Source organism: Taudactylus pleione, unplaced genomic scaffold (genome assembly GCF_031769625.1).
Source record: "Taudactylus pleione unplaced genomic scaffold, aTauple2 ptg000016l, whole genome shotgun sequence".
In the NCBI taxonomy this organism is placed as follows: domain Eukaryota; kingdom Metazoa; phylum Chordata; class Amphibia; order Anura; family Myobatrachidae; genus Taudactylus; species Taudactylus pleione.
This window is the reverse complement of record NW_028284418.1, coordinates 13519569-13547440: the sequence shown is the minus strand read 5'-3', so window position 1 is coordinate 13547440 and position 27872 is coordinate 13519569. Positions and strand designations below refer to the sequence as shown.

The 27872-nt window shown below is 42.4% G+C and overlaps 1 protein-coding gene across 1 annotated transcript; it reads left to right on the top strand.

Annotated features, from left to right (window-relative positions):
• Positions 1–1202: 1202 nt before the first annotated feature.
• LOC148540917 (protein kinase C delta type-like) lies at positions 1203–25931 on the top strand. Its single transcript, XM_088473202.1, has 9 exons — positions 1203–1538; positions 4313–4471; positions 5436–5527; positions 7030–7092; positions 8437–8575; positions 13604–13795; positions 15387–15515; positions 17776–17863; positions 25308–25931. The coding sequence occupies exons 1-8, from the start codon at positions 1203–1205 to the stop codon at positions 17851–17853; spliced, it is 1188 nt and encodes a 395-aa protein (XP_088329328.1). The 3' UTR covers positions 17854–17863; positions 25308–25931.
• The last annotated feature ends 1941 nt before the right edge of the window (positions 25932–27872 follow it).

Genomic DNA, 27872 nt, shown 5'->3' with positions numbered 1-27872 from the left:
TTTTCAATCATCATTCATAGTATCCCAAAAAATATACATGTTTGTGATTATTTAAAATGATCAGTAACCTCCAGTGTCCTATCACTGGGTATTCATTATAGATATTCTTTTGGTTACTTTTTCAGTGCAAATATATTAAACAGTGTGACCTCTATTATAGTGAAATAGGTGTCATGATCTATTGTTTTCAAATTTCTACATAGGTAATCCATAATTAGTCTAGATTTGTAGGCTGCAGATATAGTCACCATATCAAAGTAATAGCAGTATTGTACGTAGATATCTGCTTTGTCATTACAGTTGAATTGTTAGATTATGGAGCCTTTGAATTTAATATACTGTATATAATTAGATACATTTCATTGGCAGTAAATATATCTTTCAAATACAAAGGCATATAATAATGGGACATTAATTATATTACCTGGTACTGACCCAGGTAATATAATTATTGTTCCAACCCCTGCATATGTGATATAATGACATCACAAAGTGGGGGCCGGCCGCCGCCAGAGCAAGGAAGCTGAGCACCAGGTGCATTCTATGAAATCTGCAGGCTGTAGGATGCTGTTATAGGCATTCTACAAGTCAAATGTGATGGTGCCACCCCTAGGTCTTGTGCCCTGGGCAGCAGCACCACTCACCCCCCACGTTTACTGCCCTGCATGCAACTCTGCATCAAGCCCTATGTATATGCAAATTAACCACAAATCTTACATTTTACTTCTGATTGTCACCAATGATATGGCCTTCAGAGAAACCTCATTTATTTCTGAATTGTTTGTGCAGATATGGCTTTATTCTAAATTGGGTTATCCAAGTTAATGACCACTGGTATATGGTTCACCATTTTAGCTATGCTGCAACTCATGTATGGAGTTTGAAAAAAGTGATATTTTGTATTACAACTCATGATACACATAAATCATACTCCTTATACTATCTTATAGTATATGTGTAATATGGACCATTTAATGGTTGTGTTGTCTTTAAGATCATGGAATGTTACATCGGCCTCTATGTCTGTGACATCATAAGTGTCTATGACATCTCAGCCTGGTATTTCCAGAGCTAATCTCAGTCTTTGGATAACTCTTGATAGAGCAGTTGGTACTCTACTTGGTAGAGTATTTTTTTTATTTATCAAGACCTCAGACTTTATTTCATATGTAGCAGAGCTATATTTTACCTCCGACGTCATCATGGAGATTTCCATGTCTGTGATATCAGACAGGAAAAGGTTGAGACAAAAAATAAAACATCTGTGCCCCAAATCCATCCGGGTGCATCTGATTAAAATTGATGCCATCCACGGAAATCCACTATTGGAGGCTCAATTTAAGAATGCCAAACGGCACAGAGTGATTGAGGAAGAGCTTGAAGAAGATAGAAAGTGGAAGAAAGTTAGAGATGCTAGCCGGGAAGAAGGGGATTATGAGAAGGGCACTGTGAAGGAATTGGCATCAGCTGAGAGGAAATCATTTGCTCTTAAGCAAATTGAAGTACATGCCATCCTTGGAAAAGGGAGTTTTGGCAAAGTAAGTGATGTTTCTTACCACAATAGATTCATACCTACCATCATTCCCAATTGAGAAAATAGGGCAAAATAGTAAATGTTCTTATCCACCCAAATCATATTGTGCTAATCTCAGGCTTGTCCACATCTATTTTCCAGTATGCCTTAGGAATATTGTTTTTTGGCGAATATGTAAATTGCAGTCATAAAGTGGTCTATTCATGATGTTAATTATCGGGGTCGTTCTAATTTGATGCGAGCGCCGGAGCAATTCATCATTGCTCCTTCGCGGTCACAGGTCACGCATGAGCCCCTACAGGTCATGTATGCGCACAAGAGCCCCAACATCTGGCGGAATGAGCCGGTCAGGGGCGGAGGGATCCAAAAGGGTTGCGACCCCTTAGCAGGACCATTTGCCATCTGAAGAAAAGCAAAATCCTATAAATGGTATTATTATCATTATTATGGCCAATTTAATAACATATCACATACCTCCCAACATGACCCTCTCCAGGAGGGACACAATGCTCTGGTCCGTCCCTGGTAAGAGGTGGGGCCGCAGCGCAGTTCAAAATTAAAATAGGGGAGACACACCAACTGTCATTTCACACGCTGCCAAACATCACTGGCTGGGACTCACTGGCAGTTGGTGTCACTCCCCTATTTTAATTTTGGACTGTACTGCAGCCCCACCTCTAGAGCCACCACCAATCATAAATTACCAGGGAAGTCCAGGACCAGAGCATTGTGTCCCTCCTGGAGAGGGTCATGTTGGGAGGTATGACATATCCATTATATAAAGATAAATGTAATTTTTCTAATTGCCGTTTGTCTGCTCAATGTAAAAAAATGAACATTAGTTTATCACCATGGCATACTGAAAAAAATAACTACAACAATAAAGATTAATTTATGACTCTGGATCATCCTCTCTGCTATACAAAAGTGTATGCAGGGTTTTATTAAACATATGATAAAAGAATATACAATTTCAATAATATCTAACGCCCGTCCACCCTTCACAAGACAATAATGTTTTCATTGGAAAGGAGCAATAGCCTTATTATTTTACAAAAGTCTCCACTTGAAAAAAAATAAAATAATATATATATATTTTACTTTTTCAGTATTCTGTTACTTTAAGTACTATGCTGAGATTGCCTTACCAGGTTTGTTGTAATTTGTAATAAACAGTCCCATATTGTTATCTCAGCCATGCTAGCCCTATGTCACTGTGGGCTCTAGTAGGAATAGAGGAATTGATGGTACTCTAGGCTAACCGTAAACAAGGTTACTGTGCCTGGTGCCCGCCACAACCCACATGTTGGGTAAATATAGAGAAAGAAAGCGGCACTCAGTGATAAAAACCACTTCAAGTCAGGAACTGATCCAGTGTTTCAATGTATTTAGATTCACATTTTCATCAGGGATATACAAAAATTAATATAAAAGTAAAATATAGCTGAAAATTAGATAGCGTGAATAGGAAACAAAATTGTTAACAATAATTGTTCACTGCTTGACACTTCAATTTGTCCCCTATATTGGGGTTATATATGGGAATTAGTCCCCTATATTGGGGTTATATATGGGAATTAGTCCCCTATATTGGGGTTATATATGTGAGATAGAAGAGAAACTAATGATATCACCAGGGCTGGATTAAGGTTTGAGGGGGCCCTGGGGCATCAACTTTGTGGGAACCCCTATCAATATAATTGTATATATTTATATATACACATACACAACACACATATATTTATATACTTACACACACATATATATACAGTCACACAGAAAAACACATATATACACCACACATGCATATTTCACACATTCTGTACATTACACAAAAACATACATACATACATACACACACAAGTCACACACACACATTTCACACAGACACACACTTACCTTGCACCATCTGCACTGCATGTTGTGGATGGGGAGGGGACCTGGCAGGAAGGCACTATGTTATTAAGCTCTGCCCCCTCACGGCTTGGCCGTGATTCGCGGGTCAATCGGAAAGGGGCGGAGCCAAGTGACACAACTGTAATGGATATGCATCATACTGGCTCCGCCTCCAGCCGATTTACCTGTGAATCGCGGCATTTTACCACTAGGTGGGTGGAGCTTAATAACGGTGCCTGCTCTTTTGCAGCTGCTGCTGCTTAGTGGGGTCCCTTTAGGTGTTGAGCCCCCGGGACGACTGCCCCTTTCACCCCCCCTTATAATCCGGCCCCGGATATCACACAGCATCTGGGTGAAAGTCATCTTATTTTATAATATTTCTAAGATATCACCACCATGTAATAACTATGAGTAGATGCCAGCAAGGCACTATACATGCTGTGTCCGTAGACTCTGGTATTCATGTAGTTATAACAAATCCAAGCATGTTAGGAGACTGTGGAACGTGTAGGCTCTGGCAGTAATAAGATTAAGCAGATTCATCCCATTGGATGGAGTTCTACGACATACATGTCTCACTAGTCTTGTTGTGTTACTGCTGTGTGCAGTGGTTACCTGACAGGACACAATGTGTGTATAAGGTGTATGTAACACATAAATGCATTCTGTGTGTATAGTTGGGTCCCATTCCCAAGATAATTCATTATTAAATGCAAATATTCCAAAATACGGAATATTCCGGTACCCAAAATACTCCTGGTCCCAAGCATTTTGGATATGGGAGACCCAACCTGTATGAAGATTATCAGCTCTGTAGCTATTACTAAATATCTGATCACTGAACATTACTAAACTTATCAGCTATCTCACTGTCTTTCTCAGGTCGTCCTCGCATCTCTCCCCGGCAGTAAGGATTTACTTGCAGTGAAAATTATTAAAAAGACTCAAAACATCAACTCTATAATGAGGGAGAGGAGAATACTTCTTCAGGCCCAGGGATGCCCTTTCCTCTGTCAGGCCTATATGGCACTGCAATCCAAGGTACAGGAACTTCTTACTGCTCTGCCATAATCTATAGGACATTAACCTAGTCACACTGTCACTATCTTATTAGTATGTAATGTTATTATCAGTGATTACATTCCCCACTATGATGCTGGAGACACACTATGATGTACAGTGATGTGACTCTGGGCCTGATTTAGACCCGCTCGCGAGTGCTGAGTGCTCACAAGTGGGTCGGTGTTGGCCCAGTGCGCAAGCACACGATGGAACCGGCTCCGTCGTGTGCATGCAAGAGACCCGGATAGCGACGGGCAAGCCGTCGCTCCGGGTCTTGCACCAAAGGGGGCGTGCTGTAGATGGTGAGTGACAGCACACCCCCTTTGGTGGGCGTGCCGGGGGCATGGCTGCCTAGATGGAGGTGTTCCCATGGGAACGCCTACCGTCTGGAGCCGGCCCCACTGACATCACAAGTGATGTCAGTGGGAGTGCTCTCGGCTCTGATAGAGCCGAAAGCACTCTAGGGCTTGCGGTAACGAGACCCTACCACAAGGGTCTCGTCGCAAGCCCGATGGTCGCAATGGTCTTGACCATCGCGACCATCTTCCTGGCCGCTCGCTATAGCTGTGGGTGGTCACCCACAGCTATACGAGCGGCCAGGAGGCCGCTCTAAAAATTAAGAAGGACGGCCCTGATTCAGAGCGAGTGCTCTGTCAGAGCGTCCGGCTCTGAATCATGGCCTCTGTGCTAGTTACTCTGAATGGGGTGTCACACATTTCTTATGTCTCAGATACTGAATCCTTTGTACCCTTATATGGCTGCAGCCTCAAATCATCCAGACCAGAAGTAAATTATCAGCAGGAACAGCCCATCTCTTTATAATTACAGATCACCTGCCAACTTCAAAAGTATGAGCTGTGGATCTTTATGTTCTAGGATCTTAAAACTTATTTATGCTTTTAATGAATATTTGTATTTACCTGAAAGTTTTCTTGTGTTATAGGCCCACGCGTATTTCATAATGGAGTACATTGGCGGTGGCAGCCTGGAGGCACTAATAAAAATGTGCGGTTCCATAGAGATAGACAAAGTGCAGTAAGTAAATAACTTCTAATGAGATATTGCAGAGAGCAGTCACTGAGGGTGGGTAGAAATAAACAGAAGGTGACAGGATTGTCAGATGAAGGAGACACAAAATATATTAAGCACTGCAACAATTTCATAAGCCAAAACATTATATATGGAAAAATAAACCTACAGCGCCATATTCAGAGTTGCAAGCAAACAGAATTCCCAAATACATCTGCATGTGAAACGTCACATTCCTGCAATCTATTCAGAGACAGTTGCATTTGTAAGTCTGTAGCTACGGCTCCCTCGCCTTCACGGCTACCTGGTCAGAAGCGGCAGGAGTACGACGGAAGCCTGGTTTCAGGGTGATTTCTCAAAATGCTGAACATGGCAGTACACAATGCAAATATAGTACAGTTATTGTCTGGGTAATGCAGATAACAGATATCCAAGTGACCAATCAGCATACAACTTAGTTATAGCATTACAGCCCAGGCTCCTCCGGGCAGCTACGTTTGCAACTTCTAGATTGCATGCCCTTACCACCCCCTTACTGTATTTTGGCCCATTCTAGATCTTGATACCCTAGTCGTTCGTAGTCGCACTTTGGGCAAACCCAAAATAGATGAGCATTGTACATTCAACATAAATACAATCTACAGCCAACAAAGCCACAAATTAAATTTACATTTGACTCTGAATAAGGTCCAGTCACATTTATAAAGTACAAATTCCTCTATGTTGGTGCCATGTGCATCACTTTGTACAACTGTACCTAGATATCCACCAAAACAGAGAAATGTCTACAGCAAGACGGTGGCTTTCATGGAAGAGGCCTAACAAGGGCCTGACTTGCTGTACAAACAAACTTGCAGTGTTTTCCATACTTTCCTAAAGCCACAACCTCCACAAATTAACCATTTGTCTAAACCCACAGAACAAATTGCTGTCCCTATTTGTCACATGTAAAGTATAGACATCACCATATTTATCGAACCACCTTTAGGTAATTTCCCCCTCGGAGTAGAGAAATATGTGCCTAGGTGCTCTTTGTCCTATGTAATATATGGTTTGAAATATACAAAAGTGTTACTGCGTCTTTTACTGTCATGAATAATTGATGCCATAAATGAGAATAACCTGTGCGGTGCCTTAGGAGAAACAAAGAAAAGTTTTATCCAATGAAAGAGGTGATTCTACAGCTGTAAGAAATGTAACTTTTCACGTGACTGAAACTTTAGGACAATTCGCCTCTTCCTCACCTCTCCGGTCTCCTGAGCGTACTTGTATCTTATGGAGGCATCTGTAGAGATCAGAGAGTAGACGTGCTGTGTGCACCCGTTAGGCACAGCCAGGGCCGCCGAGACATCTGCAGCCCCATTGACAGAAAGGGGACATGCCTGAATGCGGGACATATAATCTCTATTTGTGCAGCTGATTAGTTCATTTCTTCACACATATTAAACATATTCACTTTAGGATAGTTATATAATCATTTACTAACTTCATTCTCTTCTCCTGTTCAGGTTCTATACAGCAGAACTAATCTGTGGCATCCTATATCTCCACAGAAGAGGCATTGCTCATCGGTTAGTAGAATAATCTTACATGTTATAGATACAAGTGTCCTCACACATCATTGCTGTAGTCGCGCCAAATAGCCCCTCTCAGCGCACCAAGTCCTGTGCTACTCTGCTAGCGCTGGGCATTTTATTGTATCTTTATTGATGAAAATGTGTTTTAGTTGCAGTGAGATGTAACTAGGAAGCTCTAGAAGACTGTGCTAAGTTAATTTGATATGTGACATTAGTATTTCTGTGTGTAACTGTGTGTAACTGAGTCTCTGAATCTGTGCAGTGGCCACAGCTTTTTTCCATGTCAAGGTCCATTGTGCTTCGTGTACACTATACAAGTGTTGCATATTAAATTAATCAGTGCAATCTCCTTGTGCATCCTAGTCACATCATGTTGCAACTTAGATGCATTTTTGGCAAAAAAGACACAAAACGCAATGTCCCTGACCACTCACTTCCGCCAGGCATCTCATGCCGCATGGCGTATTGATACTAGATGTGTGATGACACATCTGTATCTGCAATAACAGCAGTATCTTCTTTAACCTATGACAGGAAAGTCCCACATATATGTAATAAAGGTTAAAATGCAGGATTTAGGCAGTCGCCATGCTATAAAATATACTGCTAAGAGTTATGTACTTACACAAAAGTGTAAACTTGGATTACCACAGCAGGAAATTAGCATTTATCTGTATGGGATGGGTACGGGATCCTGGCAGTCAGAATCCTGAAGCCGGCATCCAGACAGGGTTAGGATACCGACACCTGTCAGTCGGTTTCCTAACCCTCCCCCTCTACCTACCCAAACCCTCCCTCCCCGATGCCTGAACCTAACCTCCCCCCTAGTGCTTATACCTAATCATCTACCCCTCCCCGCACCTAAACCTAACCCTCCCCCCTTAGTGCCTAACCCTAAACCCTAACCCACCTGCTTACCTTTGAGATTCCGGCGGTCGGGATTCTGACAGGTGTCGGGATTCCAGCGCCAGCATTCTGACTGCTGGAATCCCCACGGTCGGTATATTGAGCATATGCCATCTGTATAGTGCACATTATTCAATGAAGGCAAATATCTATTTGAGTTCAGTGCAGGTTTGCACCTTTCATCAGTGTCAGTAAATAACTTGGTCCCCATAGTAACCTAATAATTTATGGACATATAGGAGACTGAACATCACACAGAAAGCCTTGGAGGGCTGCCAGTTTTATAGTCGGCATGTGTAAAAAGTTCCATTGTTGTATCCTGTTTCCATCTACTTTGCAATTTTATTTTCATGTCATAATCTCCAGGCTACTTGATGCACCCAGTTGTTATATACCAAATTCAGACCCAGACATCTCTTTATATCACTACAGGGATATTAAACCAGACAACATAATGCTGGATGAGGAAGGCCACATAAAAATTATAGATCTTGGTCTCGCCCAGGATGGCATGCACCCAGGTAAAACAATCTGCGGCAGGACTGGCACTGTCTGTTACATGGCCCCAGAGGTGAGATACAAAATTAGAGAGAGTTAAAAAGAGGTTTTGCAAATTTATATTCCAAAATATCTTTCTGGTTTTTAATGTAATTGCCTGCATTATTTAGATGCTGGATGCAGTGTTTAGTATTGAAGATGCAGAATAATTATAGTATGTTAATGTTCTGCAGTCACGTAATGTTAGGAGTTGTAGCTTCCTATGTTTGTATAATGTAGAATACAGTTGTACCATACTTGCTTACTCTCTCGAGACCTGTGGGAGGCTCACAATTTTTCGGGCAATACCTCGCATCCCTGGAAGAGTAGGCACTTCTCCCGCATTCTGCCCACTTCCTAGTGAAGTGGACAGAATGGGGAGAAAATTCCCGGGGCACGACGGGTCTGTGAGTAGAGAACGGGACCTAATGACGCATGTCTATGAGAATCGTGTCATTTGGCCCCTCGCCTATTTAAATATGCAGCATTCACGTCAAATTACTGTGATGGGGCGGGGTTTAATTACGTGATCCGTCCTACCCACCTCCAGCACCGCCCAACTGCTTCTCCTCCCCAGAGAAAACGTAGAAGTTGGCAAGTATGAGTTGTACTATGACCATTGCCACTAATCTCATCACGTTGAGTTGATCTAGACCCTGTAAAAAGTTGTATCCCTGGTATCAGCTGCTTTTCAAAAGGGCTCTGATTGTATTTATTATATCTATATAACATGAAAACCACAGGTCTGGAACCACATCCAGCTTTAGTCAGGAGCATGCTTAGTAGTAACAGACCTCACAGATATATGAAATATCCACACATATTCTGTAATTAGGTAGTATACAGTATGTAATATGAAGGAAGGAAGAATAAGCAATGTTAGATATGTGTGTGGTATATTTTGTCAACATCATGATGCCAAAATGTATAATTCAACACAAGAATGTCAACATGGTCGTAAAGTCGTCATGATGACTTCTGGCTCATCTTGCAGCGGTTCCTGTGGAAAATATCCCTAATCCTTAGACCAAGCCCTCTAACCTCCCCTCCCACAGAATTACGCTCCCCCTAGTGCCTAACCTACCCTCCCACAAAATTAACCTTCCCCTAGTGCCTAACCCTAACCTTTCCTCCCACAGCATTACCCTCCCCCTAGTGCCTAACCCTAACCTCCCCTCTCACAGCCTAACCTTCCCCGTAGTACCTAACCCTTACCATCCCCTCCTGTACCCTAACCTTCCCCCTAGTGTCTAACCCTTAACATCCCCTCCTGTACCCAAACCCTCCCCCTAGTGCCTAACCCTTACCTTCCCCTTCTGTACCCTAACCCTCCCCCTAGTACCTAACCCTTACCTTCCCCTTCTGTACCCTAACCCTCCCCCTAGTGCCTAAACCTTACCCTCCCCTCCTGTAGCCTAACCCTCCCCCTATTGCCTAAACCCGAATCTCCCTTCAAGTAACCTAACCCACCCCCTACTGCCTAACTCTAATCTCCTCTCTCACAGCATAACCCTCCCTTTAGTGCCTAACCATTACCCTTCCCTTTTGTAGCTTAACCCACAGGTTTTCAATCTCTGTCCTCAGGACCCCAAACATTACATGTTTTCCATGTCTTCTCACAGAGGGCTCTATTTACTACAATCTGCATATTGAATGCAGATTGTAGTGTCATAATAACGACTGAATTCGCAATTCAGGCAATATCACATGGATTTACTACAAATCCCTTGCAGGGACAGAGCTTGCGATAAAGCTCTCTCCCTGCGAATCCCCTACGGAGCCTTATCACAGTATTTTCTCCAAAAATACTGTGACAAAGTGCCCATGCATGCGCCGACCGGCCGCCACTGCTACCCCCCCGGTGCTAAGCCCCTCCCCCGATGTTAAGCCCCACTCCCCCCAATCACGGACCCCCCACAACCCCCTCCCCCTTAATTACACTTACCTGCATGATCCGGGCCTCCGGTGATGTTCTCCATGCCTCCGGTCAGGTGATCTCCCATACTGCACCTGATGACCGGGCAGCAGTGCACTATGGGAGACCAGCTGACCGAAGGGGAGTCATCACCGTAGGCATGATCACCGGTCCCTGGAGTCAGGTAAGTAATTTTTTTTTTTGCAACAATTTTTTTTTTTTTGCAGTGATCAGCTTGCGGTCTGTTTAGACCAGTACTCATGCCACACATTGCCCCCCAGGTCACATTTTGTCACTTAGCAACCAATAACCCTCTGGGCCCCACAGCATTGGCACTCACTTCACCTACTATAGCTACGCCCATGTCTGTTTTTAAAAGGGTAACAACGAAGAAAACATTTGCCGGGTTGCTCTGGTGAAAGCTTCCCTATGTATGTAACAAGGACAGCTGCAGTCTTCCTCTTACTATCATATCCCAGGATGGTAATAGCACAGGATAGTCACAGGATAAATCTATTACTGATGTATGTAGATAAAGTATTATTTTATATTTTGAAGCAAACCAAATTATTATTTACTTTACATATTTTTCATTTTTATTTTAAGAAGTGGAACGGGAAGCACGCTTTAGGGCTTCTAGCTCCAGTGTGCATGTGATCTGGTAAAGTTCGGTCATACATGTGCAGACACCTGGGTCATACATGTGATACATGTGTACTTATTTCTTCCTGTTTCTGGAACTAGTAAATAGAATTTAACATGAGACTCGAAAAAAGATGCCGGTGCTACTTACCCTCAAGTACAACCAAAAAATGCACTGGTTTTAAGAAAGATGAATCTATAATGTTCTTCCTTTCATCCATAAAACCCAGTTTATATATTGTAAGTTTGCGAGCAGGGCCTTCCTACCTATATATCTGTCTGTTATTACCCAGTTTTGTTCTATTAATGCTTACAATTGTAAAGCGCAACGGAATATGCTGCGCTATATAAGAAACTGTTAATAAATAAAATAAATAAATAAATAATGTTCTTCCTTTCATCCATAAACCCCAGTTTATCCAGTGGAAGGCAAAACTGATGTCCTATAAAGCATAGTGTAATTAGCCTTGCCAGTAGCCATGTATATTTTTAGTCTTTAATTCGGAATCGGTATGAATTACCGCTGGACTTGGACCAAATCCTGACAGCGGCTGCCCGACATGGGTGAAAATCCCGATCGTGCCTTACCCTAAGTCCCCCCCAGGGTGCCTAACCCTCCCTCCCCCTAGCCTAACCCTAACCTCCCGGGGGGTGCCTAACCCTAATTCCCTGCTGGGAGCCCTAAACCTAACCCTCCCCCCCATGGCTGTCGATCGGGATACCGGGCGCCGGTCTCCCGGCGCCGGTCAAATGACAGGTGTCTAGATGTAGACACCGGTCATTTAACCCTCGCCAGGATAAAGCAGTCGGGAAGCCGGCCGTTGGGATTACGTCCGCCGACTTCCCGACTGCATACCTTACATTCTGTATTAATATAAATTATAATTTACAGTATCCGCTACCACCAGCCCATCTGGTAATTCAATCTACAATGTCACAGCTCTTATAGTAAAAAGCCCTTTTCATAGCTGCAAACAAGTTATTTTATTCTGATCACAAGATATGACCTTATGGTGTACTTGCCAACTCTCCCTGTTTATCAGGGAGACTCCCTGAAATAGCAGTAATCTCCCTGACTCCCTGGAGAGTCTAGCAACCTCCCTGATTGTACCTTACCCCCATTATGTAGCTGTTATATACTTGAAAAAAAAATCAGAGATATATACATTCAAATGGGATCATCAGTGCCATTCCTTTATATTGATTATAATGTACAATGATCTCTATGGCTACATGCTTTTTCATATAATGTTTCTCTAGGCCACTTATATGGAACCCCTTGTAAAACATAATACATGAGCATTTTCTGAAAAGTATAAGGGGTAAATTTACTAAGAATCGAGATAGGTCGAGATGATCATCTCGGGTGAACTACACGTACCATTGAGCCCTTAATGCCCCGCATGCTGGTACTTGTGGTTCAGGGATGAGTCTCGGGCTTCAGACCAAGCCTGGGGTTTCGGGAGAGGGGGGACCCATTTTTTGGGAGGTCCCCACCTCCCCTGAGATCCCCGGCTTGGGTTGAGAATGCTTTGGCCATGGAGCCCTGGTAATAGGGTCTCCTGGCTGTGGCATTACACTCCGGTCGGTTTGGTTTTGGTACTGGTTTTAAATATAGGGGGTCCCCTGTGCATTATTATGTAGCGGCACCCTACATCATTTTTTTTTTATGAAAACACTATACATTAACTACACATGCAGAAACATACACATATCACAATGACCTGTGTATGTTTCTGGCAAACTCGCAGCTCGGGAGGTGGAGTGTTTGAAACTTCAATTTCTCTGCGAGTTTACTCTAATCTCACCCGAGATTGTAAATCTTGAATTTTAGTAAATGTGCAAACATACATCATTTTATTAACAGGTACAACACACAAGCAGCTTACACATATCTCACTGATATGTGCAGACTGCAATCTCGGGTGAGCAATCTCATCTTCACTTGCAACTCGGAGGAGATATCGCGATCTGCTTCACCTTCGGCCATTTCACTTTCAGCTAAACTGACTTCTTAGTAAATTTGCAAGATGAACAACGGGAAAATCACCTGAGATTCGGCGATGCAAATCGAGATGAAAAAAAATACTCAACCAAAGTCGAATCTTAGTAAATTTACCCGACTGTCAATCACTTTGCGTCCAAATCCTCACTGCGACTGTCATTGGTAATCAGTCACCATGTGTGCACGGTGCGACTCTGACACACACACAGTACAAATATATTGCTCAATGCCCCAAACATCAGCATTGTGTCCACCCCTGAGTCATTCCCACTGTCCTGGAGCTGCACTAGGGAGAAGGCCATAGTGACAGAGTATAAAGCCACAGGGGATAATACAGACATTGGATTAGGACATGGTGTATAAGAAAGGGGTGTAAGACAGTGTAGAAGAAGAAATCTAAGGGCCAACAGTTGTTAGAGATTCATAAACCTGGCAGTAACACACAAAGAAATTGTAATTACAGATATAATTATTTATATTGTGATCCATCACTTTATTAGGTTCTATTGAATAAACCATACGGGAAAGCCGTGGATTGGTGGTCCCTGGGGATCACAGTTACCAGGATGGCTACAGGAAAATTTCCATTCTATAATGGCCCCCACACTCGGCTATTTTACAAGTCAGTGCTGCATGAGGAGCCAAAGTTCCCAACATGGCTGAATCCGGAGGCAAAACATTTTCTGAAGAAGGTGAGGACCTGAGATTATTTTGCGGTTCCACAAACTGCAGCTTAACCCTGAGATAAAAGATCTGGCTGTGACAGGCTACCTGCAATTACAGGATGGTATCTGTGTGATATTCATACCTCCCAACTGTCCTGCTTCCAGCGTGACAGTCCAGTTTTTCTGGGACTGTCCCGCTGCCCCGCCCATGGGCCGCAGTGTCCCACGATGAGGGGGATGTTGGGGAAAGCACAAACCGCTGCCCTGCATAGCAGAGCAGCGGGTGTACAGGAGGAGAACAGATGCCGGGCGCATCTCTTGTGTGTGGGCTGCCTGGGGGCTGCCCAGCATCTCGGAGAGTGCTGGGCATGCCCACAAAGTGACGAAAACGGGGCAAGCCACGAGGCTCCGCCCCATTTTCAATTGGCTCCGCCCCTTCCCCTTTCCGGGCACGCTCCCTGTCCCTACTTCCATCATTCAAATGTTGGTAGGTATGGATATGAGAGCTCTGGGGCTGGGACCTCTAACAACATTTATGAGAACATTAGTTAGATTTTTAATATCTATTGAAGGCTTCACTTTTTCAATAAAGATAAAATATGCAACAAGCCCCATAATGTTTTTCCTTTACAGTAATGACACCCCTTAAAAAAAAGTAAAAAATAATGTATTTTTTATAAAAATAACAACATATTTTATGTCGTCTCATGTTTAATGGAATCACAGTAAGGAGAGCATTTATCAAACATCTGATTTCCAATGTGTAATGGGCGCAATGTTATTGTCCAAAACCGTATTGCAGGATGTGATTTTACCTGTGGCATGTATTATACGGCACCCGGGAACCTTCCGCCGGCTTAATCTGCAATGTATAGGCCATAGGCTATAGAGGGCTGCCACAGCATTACATACCTCACAACTTTTAAGTGTAGACATCCAGGACATTTTGTGCGCCGTAGGTGTGCGCTCACAAAAGGGGGCGGGACTTCGTGTAAAGGGGACGGAGCCGCAATGAAAGGGGATTAAGCCTCGTGGCACCTCCGCTTGTGTCATTATGGTTGTGTGCTCTCTGAGATGCTGAGCAGCCCCCAGGATCTCCTTACCTTAGTGAATAGATGCCATGCGCATGCGCATGACATCTATTCTACCTCATCTTGCCCACTGCTCTGATTTGCGCTCCCCCCAACTTCCCTCCCACTGTGTGATACTGCGGCCCGCAGATGGAACAGCGGGACAGTCCCAGAAAAATGGGACTCTCCCGCATTCATTCTATGACCAAGAAGTCCTTCTGGTGTCCATCTGCGCAGAAGGACGTCAGCTCTGTGGGGGGTGCTGGCAGAGATCCGATTGGACCCTTCTCACAGCACTTTCCAGAGAGAAGCCCATAGGTTTCTATAGGGTCCCGCCATCATCATATGGCATTACCCACCGCATCGAATTACGGGTCTTGGTGCATATGAGAAATGCGGTCAAACATGCATTCTGGGGGTTTGACCGCATTTCTCCCTTTGCTGCATCCCGCCCACTGAAAGATAAAAGTACAGTTTACTTCATATTTACTAAATAATAATTGGTAAACAAAATGTGACGTGAAGGCATCTGATATTTACATTTACAGCTGCTGAAAAAGAAGGCAGAACATCGCCTTGGGGTGTCAGATAACATCTGTGAACACCCTTTCCTATGCTCCATCAGCTGGAGGGACATAGAGCACAGGAGAGTGACACCTCCTTTCCTGCCATTTAAGGTACGTTACCACTTCTTATAGACAAAAGGAATTACCGCTAGATGTCTATTCCAATGTGCAATCATAAGGAAGTTGTGTTTGTGCTGCACTATTGATAAGCACTGACATCAGGCATATATAGTAATGCAGCATTAGGGGTGAGCATATTATATGTCTTCACAGGTTGCCCACCCTCTCTGACTTGATCAGGGTTTGGTGCTGTTATATACACTTTACCAGAGTGGCCAATATGAAGGAAGCCAGAGAGTCGGTTGTATTTGAAAATCAGGCAAACAGGAAAAAAGTGTCATAAAATATGTTTCCTTCATTGTAATAGCTCTTTGTACAATTAGAGCAGGCCCAGAAGTCTATTCCAATACGTATTTTACAGTATAAACAAATACCTATTTTCCACCCTGGTCGGACCTGGGTTTTCAGACATGGTTCCAACCCAGGTCAGACACCGTTTACACAGCACCAGAGCCGTAACTAGACTTTTTGGTGTCCTGTGCCAAAAAGAGCATTGGCACCCCCCCACCTATTTTTCAAATAGGAACATAAGACGTGCACCCGAAAAAGGATCATGGCTTAATGGGGAAGGGCCAGGGAAGAGATAAGGGAGGCCAGGAGATGCTGCGGATAAAAGAAGAGAAAGCTAAAAGTAAGAATGAAAATAAAAATAAAATTGACAGGCCCGAACAGCACCCCCTGGCTTGCAGTGCCCTGTGCCATGGCACAGGTCGCACCACCCTAGTTACGGCCCTGCACAGCACCATCGATCTGGGTTATTCTCAAGTCAGCCAGTCCGACACTGGCCCGATTCACACTGAACCTGGGTCTGCCCTACTAAATTTGTCAGGTCATAAAACGTTGGAGGTGACTGCTCCATAACCACCATTCAGCTCATTTTAGGCATGACCCAGGTTGGATAACCCGGGTTGCCCTGTTCACACTGCACCATTACCCGGGTCCATCCTGTGTCGATCCTGGTAGCTACCTCGGTTGGATTGCCGGGTTACTTGACACGGGTTATTTTTCAGGGACCTTTCAACACTGAGCTGCGACCTAGGTAGACTCAGCAATAACTAAGGTTTTTGCTCTGGTGTAAAACGGGTATAAATATGTATATTTAACCTGATATCTGATGCACTTGTAGATCTAGAAACACACAAAGCTTTTGTGGTTGTTGTACAATTTTTGTTCATTGAAACTTGTGGGATGTTTATTTTTACACTACGAGATACATTGAAGAGCCCCAAAGACTGATCTCCCCCTATTGTCAGCACTAATAAATCCATGCTACATTAGATCTAGTAGTCACTGACCAGCAGTTACTATAGGATCTGTCTCAGCTTGGGTTTATTAGTAATGCCTTGTATCTGATCTCCCCTATTGCCAGCACTAATCCATCCATGCTACATTAGATCTAGTAGTCACTGATCCAGCAGTTACTATAAGATCTGTCTCAGCTTGGGTTTATTAGTAATGCCTTGTATCTGATCTCCCCTATTGTCAGCACTAATACATCCATGCTACATTAGATCTAGTAGTCACTGAACCAGCAGTTACTATAGGATCCATCTCAGCTTGGGTTTATTAGTAATGCCTTGCATCTGATCTCCCCTATTGTCAGCACAAATACATCCATGCTACATTAGATCTAGTAGTCACTGAACCAGCAGTTACTATAGGATCCATCTCAGCTTGGGTTTATTAGTAATGCCTTGCATCTGTTCTCCCCTATTGTCAGCACAAATACATCCATGCTACATTAGATCTAGTAGTCACTGAACCAGCAGTTACTATAGGATCTGTCTCAGCTTGGGATTATTAGTATAATGCCTTGCATCTGAAGCCACAACTGCATGGGTCTCTCATAAACTATAGGAGACTCCAGAGACATCACACAGTGACTACACTGCCGGAATGCAACATCTCTATACACTTCCACAGTAAGCAGGGTGATGTATGTACAGTGCTTTCTACAATCTGGCTGCTAAATTAATCATTTGTAACCCCACAAGTGGATATCCAGGCTGGTGCCGACAATATATACTTGGTAAAGTAAAGCTCACATGAGCACACAGTAGCCAGTTTTAGCTTCATAATATATAACATGCTGCAGAGTAGCAATTAACTGCATCATTGTGTTATATGTCAGTTTGAACTAAAAGGACCCCATATGTACATACGATGTTTATGGTTATATAAGGTTACATTAATAAGAAGAAGATTACATTGTATGCAGTGTTTTTTAAATTAATATTTCTTTTTTTTTTAGCACCATCAAGAGCTGCAGAAACTCCCTGGGCTGGAGTACCGGAGTGGCAGCCACCCAATCCCGGGATTCTCCTTTTAACGGACACACAGTAAGACAGACTTTATGCACCCCTGTGACATTTGTGATCATATATTTGCTAATCTGCAACTATACTGTTTATTGAGATTTCTTGAATATACAATGAAATATAAAATTATTATGGCTCATCAGAAATATAAGATATATCTGCTACAGGTGGAGCAGACTTTATGGTATTTCTCAGTATGACGCAGCACTCTGACACTTTATTATACCCAAAGCAGTGCTATTGTTCTCCTTAGATTTATCATAGTGCCCCTGTGGCCCATCATACTCTATATCATACTAATGGTGCTGTGCCACTAATTCCTCTTTAATCCTTAAACCCAGGGAGCCAAACAATCAGGGGCAGAACTATGGGAGACAATGGAGGCACCTGACGCCAGGCTCCACCTCAGAAGAGGCACCTCCTCCATTGTCCACAACATATTCACCCCACTTAGGGCTGAAACTCTGTACCTGGAGTGTGCCGTCACGGCCGCCCAATACATGACACCTCTTCCCGACACCTGAGAAGCCACCATACACTAGTGGAGAGCTCCATGTCAGACCATCAGCTGCTGCCTTCATCTATCTATAGCCTGTCTGCATGCAAATTGCTACATTACAGTGTCAGCGGCTGTGACAAGGGGCACCAAATTATAACTTGCGTCTGGGATGAATTTACGCCACTGCAAACAATGTAATATCTCCTTGTCCATTGTTACTACCTGTACTAATGGAACCATCCAAGTACTAGAGGTTACTGTTTTGCTACCAACACAAATTACAAATGTTGATTCTTCTACGTGGCGTGATCACTGACAAAGGCTATTTGTCTCCTCTCCCTATCAATGCTGATCACCTATGGGACTGGCTATACCTGCTGCTCTGTCTGTGCGACTGATAGACAGAAGGAAAGAGCCCATTTCATCCTTATCTAACAGCTGCAAGACAGAGCAACACATGTAGCTCATCTTATAGAAAACCAACAGTAACAGAATAAGAAAGAAAGAGGTTTTCTTCCTCAGTGCACTTATCCCCTAATAACATACATCTATTGTCTACTCAATGTAACATGTGTCCTACTAAAATGTAACTTTTACTGTATATATATATATTTACCTAAAATAAATAACCAAATAGCAGCAAGATATTAAAATGATAGTTATGTGTATAGATAGAAATAGTGTTAAATATCCTCCACTTGGGAGGAGTGCCTTCATGTACCTAGTTATTATTCAACTTCCTAGAGATTATTAATCATTCAACTAGTTTATTAAGAGATACAGTCAGGTGCATAAATATTGGGACATTGACAGAATTTCATATTTTGGCCTCTATTCACCACCACAATGGCTTTGAAATTAAACACACAAGATGTGCTTTACCTGCAGACTTTCAGATTTAATTTGAGGGTAATTACATCCAAATCAGATGAACGGTGTAGGAATTACAACGGTTTCTATATGTGCCTTCCACTTTTTAAGGGGCCAAAAGTAATGGGACTATCAACTCAAAAGCTATTTCATGGGCAGGTGTGGGCTATTCCCTCGTTATTTCATTATCAATTAAGCAGGTAAAAGGTCTGGAGTTGATTCTAGGTGTAACATTTGCATTTGGAATCAGTTGCTGTCGACTCTCAATATGAGATCCAAAGAGCTGTCACTATCAGTGAAGCAAGCCATCATTAGGCTGAAAAATCAAAACAAACCCATCAGAGAGATAGCAAGAACATTAGGTGTGGCCAAATCAACTGTTTGGAACATTCTTAAAAAGAAAGAACGCATCGGAGAGCTCAGCAACACCAAAAGACCCGGAAGACCACGGAAAACAACTGTGGTGGATGACAGAAGAATTATTTCCCTGGTGAAGAAAAACCCCTTCACAACAGTTGGCCAAATCAAGAACACTCTCCAGGAGGTAGGTGTATATGTGTCAAAGTCAACAATCAAGAGAAGACTTCACAAGAGTGAATATAGAGGGTTCACCACAAGATGTAAACCATTGGTGAGCCTCAAAAACAGGAAGACCAGATTAGAGTTTGCCAAACAACATCTAAAAAATCCATTACAGTTCTGGAACAACATCCTATGGACAGATGAGAAAAAGATCAACTTGTACCAGTGTGATGGGAAGAGAAGAGTATGGAGAAGGAAAGGAACTGCTCATGATCCAAAACATACCACCTCATCAGTGAAGCATGGTGGTGGTAATGTCATGGCGTGGGCATGTATGGATGCCAATGGAACTGGTTCCCTTGTATTTATTGATGATGTGACTGCTGACAAAAGCAGCAGAATGAATTCTGGAGTGTTTCGGGCAATATTATATGCTCATATTCAGTGAAATGCTTCAGAACTCATTGGACGGCGCTTCACAGTGCAGATGGACAATGACCCGAAGCATACTGCAAAAGCAACCAAAGAGTTTTTTAAGGCTAAAAAGTGGAATGTTATGCAATGGCCAAGTCAATCCCCTGACCTGAATCCGATTGAGCATGCATTTCACTTGATGAAGACAAAACTGAAGGGAAAATGCCCCAAGAACAAGCAGGAACTGAAGACATTTGCAGTAGAGGCCTGGCAGAGCATCACCAGGGATGAAATCCAGCGTCTGGTGATGTCTATGCGTTCCAGACTTCAGGCTGTAATTGCCTGCAAAGGATTTGCAATAAAGTATTAAAAAGTGAAAGTTTGATTTAGGATTGTTTAATTTGTCCCATTACTTTTGGCCCCTTAACAAGTGGGAGGCACATATAGAAACCGTTGTAATTCCTACACCGTTCACCTGATTTGGATGTAATTACCCTCAAATTAAATCTGAAAGTCTGCAGTTAAAGCACATCTTGTTTGTTTCATTTCAAAGCCATTGTGGTGTTGAATAGAACCCAAAATATGAAAATTCTGTCAATGTCCCAATATTTATGCACCTGACTGTATATTATTTCCTCGATCTAGTTGATAAAGGGATTAAATATTATTCTCTATATAATTGTTTTATATCCGTACTCAATATTTTATTTGCATATGCTCTATATTGAGGGTATATTATAAGTATCTAATTTTTCTTCATTCTAAAATATGCCTTAATAATATTATATTCAGTGACTTCTAGTATTTATCACTTGCATCGGATCGATCTCTGAATCTCTGTGTTGAGCTCAGTGTTCGTAATTGATACTAGGGGGTATATTTACTAAAGTGAGAGCTTTTAGAAGTGGAGATGTTGCCCATAGCAGCCTATCAGATTCTACGTAACATTCAACTAGCACCTTCTAGAAGACAATAGCTAAAATATGATTGGTTGCTATGGGCAACATCTCCATTTCTAAAAACTCTCACTTTAGTAAATTTACCCCTAAGGGGAGTATTCAATTAGATGCGAAAAGTCAGTTTCTGCAGAAAAGTTTTGCCGGTGACTTCATTTCGCCAGGCAAAAACTTTGCCCCGTATTCAATTCCAAAGCCTTTTCGCCGATGCGGAAAGTCAATGCATTGGAATAGACAAAAAAGATTCGCCTATGAAACCCGTTGCAAAAAGTGCAGAATTGGGGTTTTGGGGTGCAAACTTGCGGGAACCACCCAGCACCCTTGGGACAGTCCACCAAAGGTAAACTGTGTCAAAAAACTTTTTTTAAAAATGTAGAACACCCTAAAAAAGTACTTTCATTTTGGGTGCGAAAACAAAGTTGGAGGACAAACTTAAAAACTAGCAAAATATATTCCAGGGGGGTCCCAAGTATGCCCCAGGTGTTTTCAAGATTGCAGGTGTTTGCGACAGGTGGATTTTTAAAGATTTCTATAACTTCACTTTAGCAACTTCAAAATATGCTAGCACCCATTTTCATGTACCCCAAATTTGCTGGGACTACTTATTTTCTGCAAAAAAACCTGCTAAATTCTATTCTTCACCACTTATGTAAAGATGCTAATTAGCAGCTATTGAGAGCATTTAAGTACCCTAAATACCTTCAGTAGAGCTATTTGGGGGTATCTATAGTGATCCCCAATGTCAGTGCATCTTTTGGGGGGTGTCAGGCTGATTTCCCCAAATCTGACAGGACTTTTCGTTGGTTTCTCAATCGTGTCCAGAACTAATTGGATACATTGTATCAAAACAACAGACACAGGGGATGATTAATATTATCAGGCAACATTGTCACGAGTTTTTATTAATTATGATAATTTATGGCTGCTATTCATCAATATTTTGTGCAGGGACAGCGGATGCGGTAACACGCTGTCCCTGCGATGTTACAGAAGTCATTGTTTTAGGGATTCCGAAAACAATTCCTTCTGTTTGTTCCTCTGCACATGTTCAGTCATGAGCTCGGGAACAGTCTCCGTCCGTGCTTGCGGTGACCACCGACGGGGTAAGTACAGCTCCAGCCTGTCCGAACTGATTGACATGTGTATAAATGTTAAACATACAAAAGAAATGGTAGTTGCTCAGATCAGCTTAATTGCATAACACAGGTGCTTGTAAAGGGCGGGGTTTACTCTGAACACAGAAAAAAAGGGAAAAAAGGAGATTTGCCCCCCAGCACACTGCAGCAAAAACAATACTTAAATCCTACATGATAATAGCGATTCAGAGGTATTAGTTACATACATTTGCAAATATATGAATAAGCGCCAGGCCAATCGTCAAGGCTCCTCTATACTGGCGTCCCTAGCATTAAGGGGTTCACGTCCGAGAAGCAAGGCACCCCAGAAAAATTCCAATCAAGGACCATCCCCAGGGCATCACACGAAAAGGAAAAAAGGTGATAGTGAAGTATAAAGAAAAGATGTGTAAGTATAAATCAATAAGTGTTAATGAAATGAGAAAGAATTAAAATGACATAAATAATATACAAACAAATAGAAAAGTGATAAAAGTATTCTATGTGAATTAAGTGGTGATGCCATGAGAAAGGCCCAGTCAGAACCCCCCAGGGGGCCCCACTCCCAAACTGTCACCCCAAAATAATTATTGCTACATAATAGTAGCGCCCACTCTGGGTCATATAATTACAATTGATGTACTGCATGATAACAGTACATATAAAAGCTGAGAGCTAACTTACCTTGACGGTACCCCAAAAAACCTCCACATGGCACTATAAGCATCAGCACATCCTCCTAATGCTGACTGCCTTCATGCCTCTCCAAACTTTCAAAAGAAATGGTAGTTGCTCTGATCAGCTTAATTGCATAACACAGGTGCTTGTAAAGGGCGGGGTTTACTCTGAACACAGAGAAAAAGGAGATTTGCCCCCCAGCACACTGCAGCAAAAACAATACTTAAATCCTACATGATAATAGTGATTCAGAGGTATTAGTTACATACATTTGCAAATATATGAATAAGCGCCAGGCCAATCGTCAAGGCTCCTCTATACTGGCGTCCCTAGCATTAAGGGGTTCACGTCCGAGAAGCAAGGCACCCCAAAAAAATTCCAACCAAGGACCATCCCCAGGGCATCACACGAAAAGGGAAAAAGGTCTTTCTCATGGCATCACCACTTAATTCACATAGAATACTTTTATCACTTTTCTATTTGTTTGTATATTATTTATGTCATTTTAATTCTTTCTCATTTCATTAACACTTATTGATTTATACTTACACATCTTTTCTTTATACTTCACTATCACCTTTTTCCCTTTTCGTGTGATGCCCTGGGGATGGTCCTTGGTTGGAATTTTTTTGGGGTGCCTTGCTTCTCGGACGTGAACCCCTTAATGCTAGGGACGCCAGTATAGAGGAGCCTTGACGATTGGCCTGGCGCTTATTCATATATTTGCAAATGTATGTAACTAATACCTCTGAATCGCTATTATCATGTAGGATTTAAGTATTGTTTTTGCTGCAGTGTGCTGGGGGCAAATCTCCTTTTTTTCTGTGTTCAAATGTTAAACATAATCACACCTAAATATAAATGTATACAGGCTAGTACAAAGCCTGTATACACATGTCAATCAATTTTGGCAGGTTTAACAGGCTCTAATTGGACTTACCTGTCGGCGGTCACCGGAAACCAGACACGGAGACTGGGCGGTGTTGCACAATGCTGTAGGGACTTATGGGAAAATTTCCCTCTGTCCCTGCAGTTTTCGGGATAATATTTAAGTATTTTCCTCATATAACACCATTCTGAAATGCCGTTATATAAAGTAAATATATTTCTAGTGATTTAACGCTTTTTGCTGAATAACAAAAGCGTTAAAACACTGTAGAGATCAATGGCATGATCCCTACAGTGCGGAACTCTGCGAATTAGGAAAATATGGAGATGATAATTACGGTATATCTCCATCTACACATTGCTGAATAGGTCAAAAGCTTAAATAATGCGGAAACCAGTGTTTCCGCATGTTTTTGTCAATTATATCATGCTGAATAGACCCAAGGGTATTGAGTAAACAAGATACTTAGGGGTATATTTAGTAAAGTGAGACTTTTTAGAAGTGGAGATGTTGCCCATAGCAACCAATCATATTTTAGATATTGTCTTCTAGAAGGTGCTGGTTGAATGTTACGTAGAATCTGCTATGGGCACCATCTCCACTTCTAAAAGCTCTCACTTTAGTAAATATACCCCCTAGTATCAAATACGAATACTGAGCTCAACACAGAGAATCAGAGATCGATACTATCCAAGTGATAAATACTAGAAGTCACTGAATATAATATTATTAGGGCATATTTTAGAGTGAAGAAAAATTAGATACTTATAATATATCCTCAATATAGAGCATATGCAAATAAAATATTCAGTACAGATATAAAACATTTATATATGGAGTAATATTTAACTCATTATCAACTAGATCGAGGAAATAATATATCTCTTTATAAACTAGTTGAATGATTAATAATCTCTAGGAAGTTGAATAATAACTAGGTACATGAAGGCACTCCTCCCAAGTGGAAGATATTAAACACTATTTCTATCTATACATATAACTATCATTTTAATATTTTGCTGCTATTTGGTTACTTATTTTAAGTAAATATATACATACAGTAAACGTTACGTTTTAGTAGGACACATGTTACATTGAATAGACAATAGATGTATGTTATTAGGGGATAAGTGCACTGAGGAAGAAAACCTCTTTCATTCTTTCTTTTCTTTTCTTTTTCTTGTTTCTGAAGTAACTATATAAAGGGGTATTGGTGGCACTACTGTATGACAACAGGATCCGATTGAAGGAATAATAGGTAATAACCAATATGATATAACGGTGAATATCCCCATAACACCACTTATATAATTATAGGATAAGTGAGTGACTAGTGCGGTAATACAACTGTATTCTTTTCAGAAAACCAACAGTCCCTGAGAGAGGAGAGGAATAGGAGAGGAGTAGCTAGTGGTAGTGCTGGGTGATCGTCTCACCTACTAGTATAGATGAGCCAGCACACAGTTTTCTATATCATTACAAGTTTGTTTCTCTCACTTACTGCAACACTCTTTCTTTTCAGGAGTATAAAAACCATTAACCGGGACTGCCGATTATTCCACCACCACCACTAATCGGTCAGCTTAAACCAACTGAAGGCCGCTGGGAAGCTAACATCAATCTCCCAGATAACATCTGCTCTGTGCTAAAAAACATCACGGCCTGCACAAGGCTCCCAATTCTCTTTATTACACCTGAAGAGACCAGAAACACCTTTCCTGGCCTTCCTTATAGTCAGCCTGCAGCCAGACACACTGCAATATCAAATAGCTGAACTAGTAGGCACCAGGCTCCAGTGATATCGGGACGTCCGATTGTACCACCACCATCACCACCACAAATCGGTCAGCTTAAACCAACTGAAGGCCACTGGGAAGGGAACATCAGTCTCACAGATAGCATCTACTTTGTGCTAAAAAAGAAAAAACATCACGGCCTGCACAAGGCCCCAAATTCTCTTTATTACATCTGAAGAGACCAGAAACACCTTGGCTACCTCAGCCTTACAGTCAGGCTGTAGCCAGACCCACTCCAATATTGGATAGCTGAACTACTGTAGCAGACATCATGTTCCAGCTACGTTATCCACCTACTATCAGCTGCTACTCTGGACCTTCACCTCCCACTAGCAGAAAATTATGCAGTTATATAGTAAAAAATAATATCAATAACTGTGTATATTATTTATTATCAAATGTGCTGCATTCTGAGTAATAAAATATATTTTACAATGTTGTGTAAAACAGAGATTACATGGGAAGGGAGGACTAGCATCAGGTAGAAACCAACACATTTAAGCTTGCAAACCTTGTGAAGATTACCTCATTATGGGCAGGCCCACCAAGAGCCACGCCGGGCCAGGGTAAAGGGGGCATGGCCTAATCGTGGTAGGAGTGGCCACGCTCCCTTAGGTAACAATAATAATAAAAATAAAAGTTTTGCAGTGTAGCTAAGCGCCGCTGGCGAGGGGGGACGCTGTGAGCCCCCTCAGCCCGGTGCATATCCAGTGGGGGGGGGCTATCAGTGTGATCGCTCCCCCCACAGGCATAGGAGAAACTCCCAGTGCAGCGTAGCACACAGCAGCATGTGCTGGGCTGCTTTGATGTAAGAGGGAGGGGGAGTGGTGCCGGACCTGGGCCCCCGCCGGCCCCCTCCAGCAAGCCTGGGCCAGGGTAATTAGTACCCGATCCCCCCCCTCTCGGCGCGCCCCTGATTATGGGAGAGATTTATCAAATCTTGGAGTGAGACAAAGGACCAACCAATCGGCTTCTGTCATTTAGCATGACAAAAGCTGATTGGTTGCTATGAGCAATTTCTTCACTTTTTCTCTCTCCAAGATTTGATAATCTCCCACTATGTGCAAGTCCTACACTATCATCTCAGCATCAAATACTGAAATGCATTTAATTTCATATACATTTACCTCTCAGGTAAGGAGGATGACAGGCTCAGATTGGGAAGTAAAAGTGGCTCTGGAAAATTTTCTAGCAGTGGCCTCACCAAATCAACTGTAGGGCGGAACCAACACCAGAGTAGACGGGAAGCTGAGTGATAGTACGTTGCACGGATGGTATATAAATAAATCAAACGCAACAAATGTGCACTTACAAATGTAAGGCAAACCACCCTATGCAGTGCTTGAGCACATTCATACGTTATGCATGTACTAAGCAGCGATTTATCCATGTCATCAATATACTGTAGTAGATGCAGCAGCAGTACTGGAGTAGAATGACAGAGAGTGCTCTGATATTCACAACATAGCGTAAATTCACAAGTGCAGGGTATTGAGATTGAGGCTTATTACCCAATTCAAATTCTTAGTTCTAGGCTCATTGATACATACATTGGTACCACCCAGAATAGGTTTAGACCTTATAATGGACACTGCAGTTATCTTGTTACATAGACATAGTGAAAGCCTAACCAATTCCAAACCCAATACAAAGACACTGGCTATGCAACAAGCAGGTGTCTAAAACACAGGGTTACACATTATGGGCCTGATTCAGAAATGTACGCAAATCCGATATTTTCACTGATCGATTGTTTGCAAATGTGTATGCGCAAAATCCGCACTGCGCATGCTCAGCGATTGTATTACCATTATGTCTGAACATAGAAACCATACGCAAAGTGAGTGACAGGTAGTCAGCATTAGGGGGTGGTAATTTGGGGGTGATTAGAAGAACGCAGGCGTGTCTGACCACTTAAACACCATTTTGTGGGTGTGCATAAATTAGTCATTGCGTTCTCCTGTGCGGCATGAGAGCTCTTTGCATGTCAGGAGAGCTGCAGTGTTTGCGGCTGGTTAGACTTGCCACATATACAGCATGGCTGCCCGAGGTGCGTCAATGGTACCGATGGTTACCCTGTTGCACGTCATCATACGGATAAGAGAAGGCAGCAGTGGGTGTCCCTATGCTTGGTTGCGCTTTGGAAGGCATTAGCATATTTTAGCAGCTGCGATCCATGATAGAATGCAGTTGCATTTGCATTACCATCTGTCTCTCCATCAGTCTCTATGTTCTTCAGACTTCTTTCCCTCTCCTACCTACATTCACTCTTACCCTCATATATACCCATT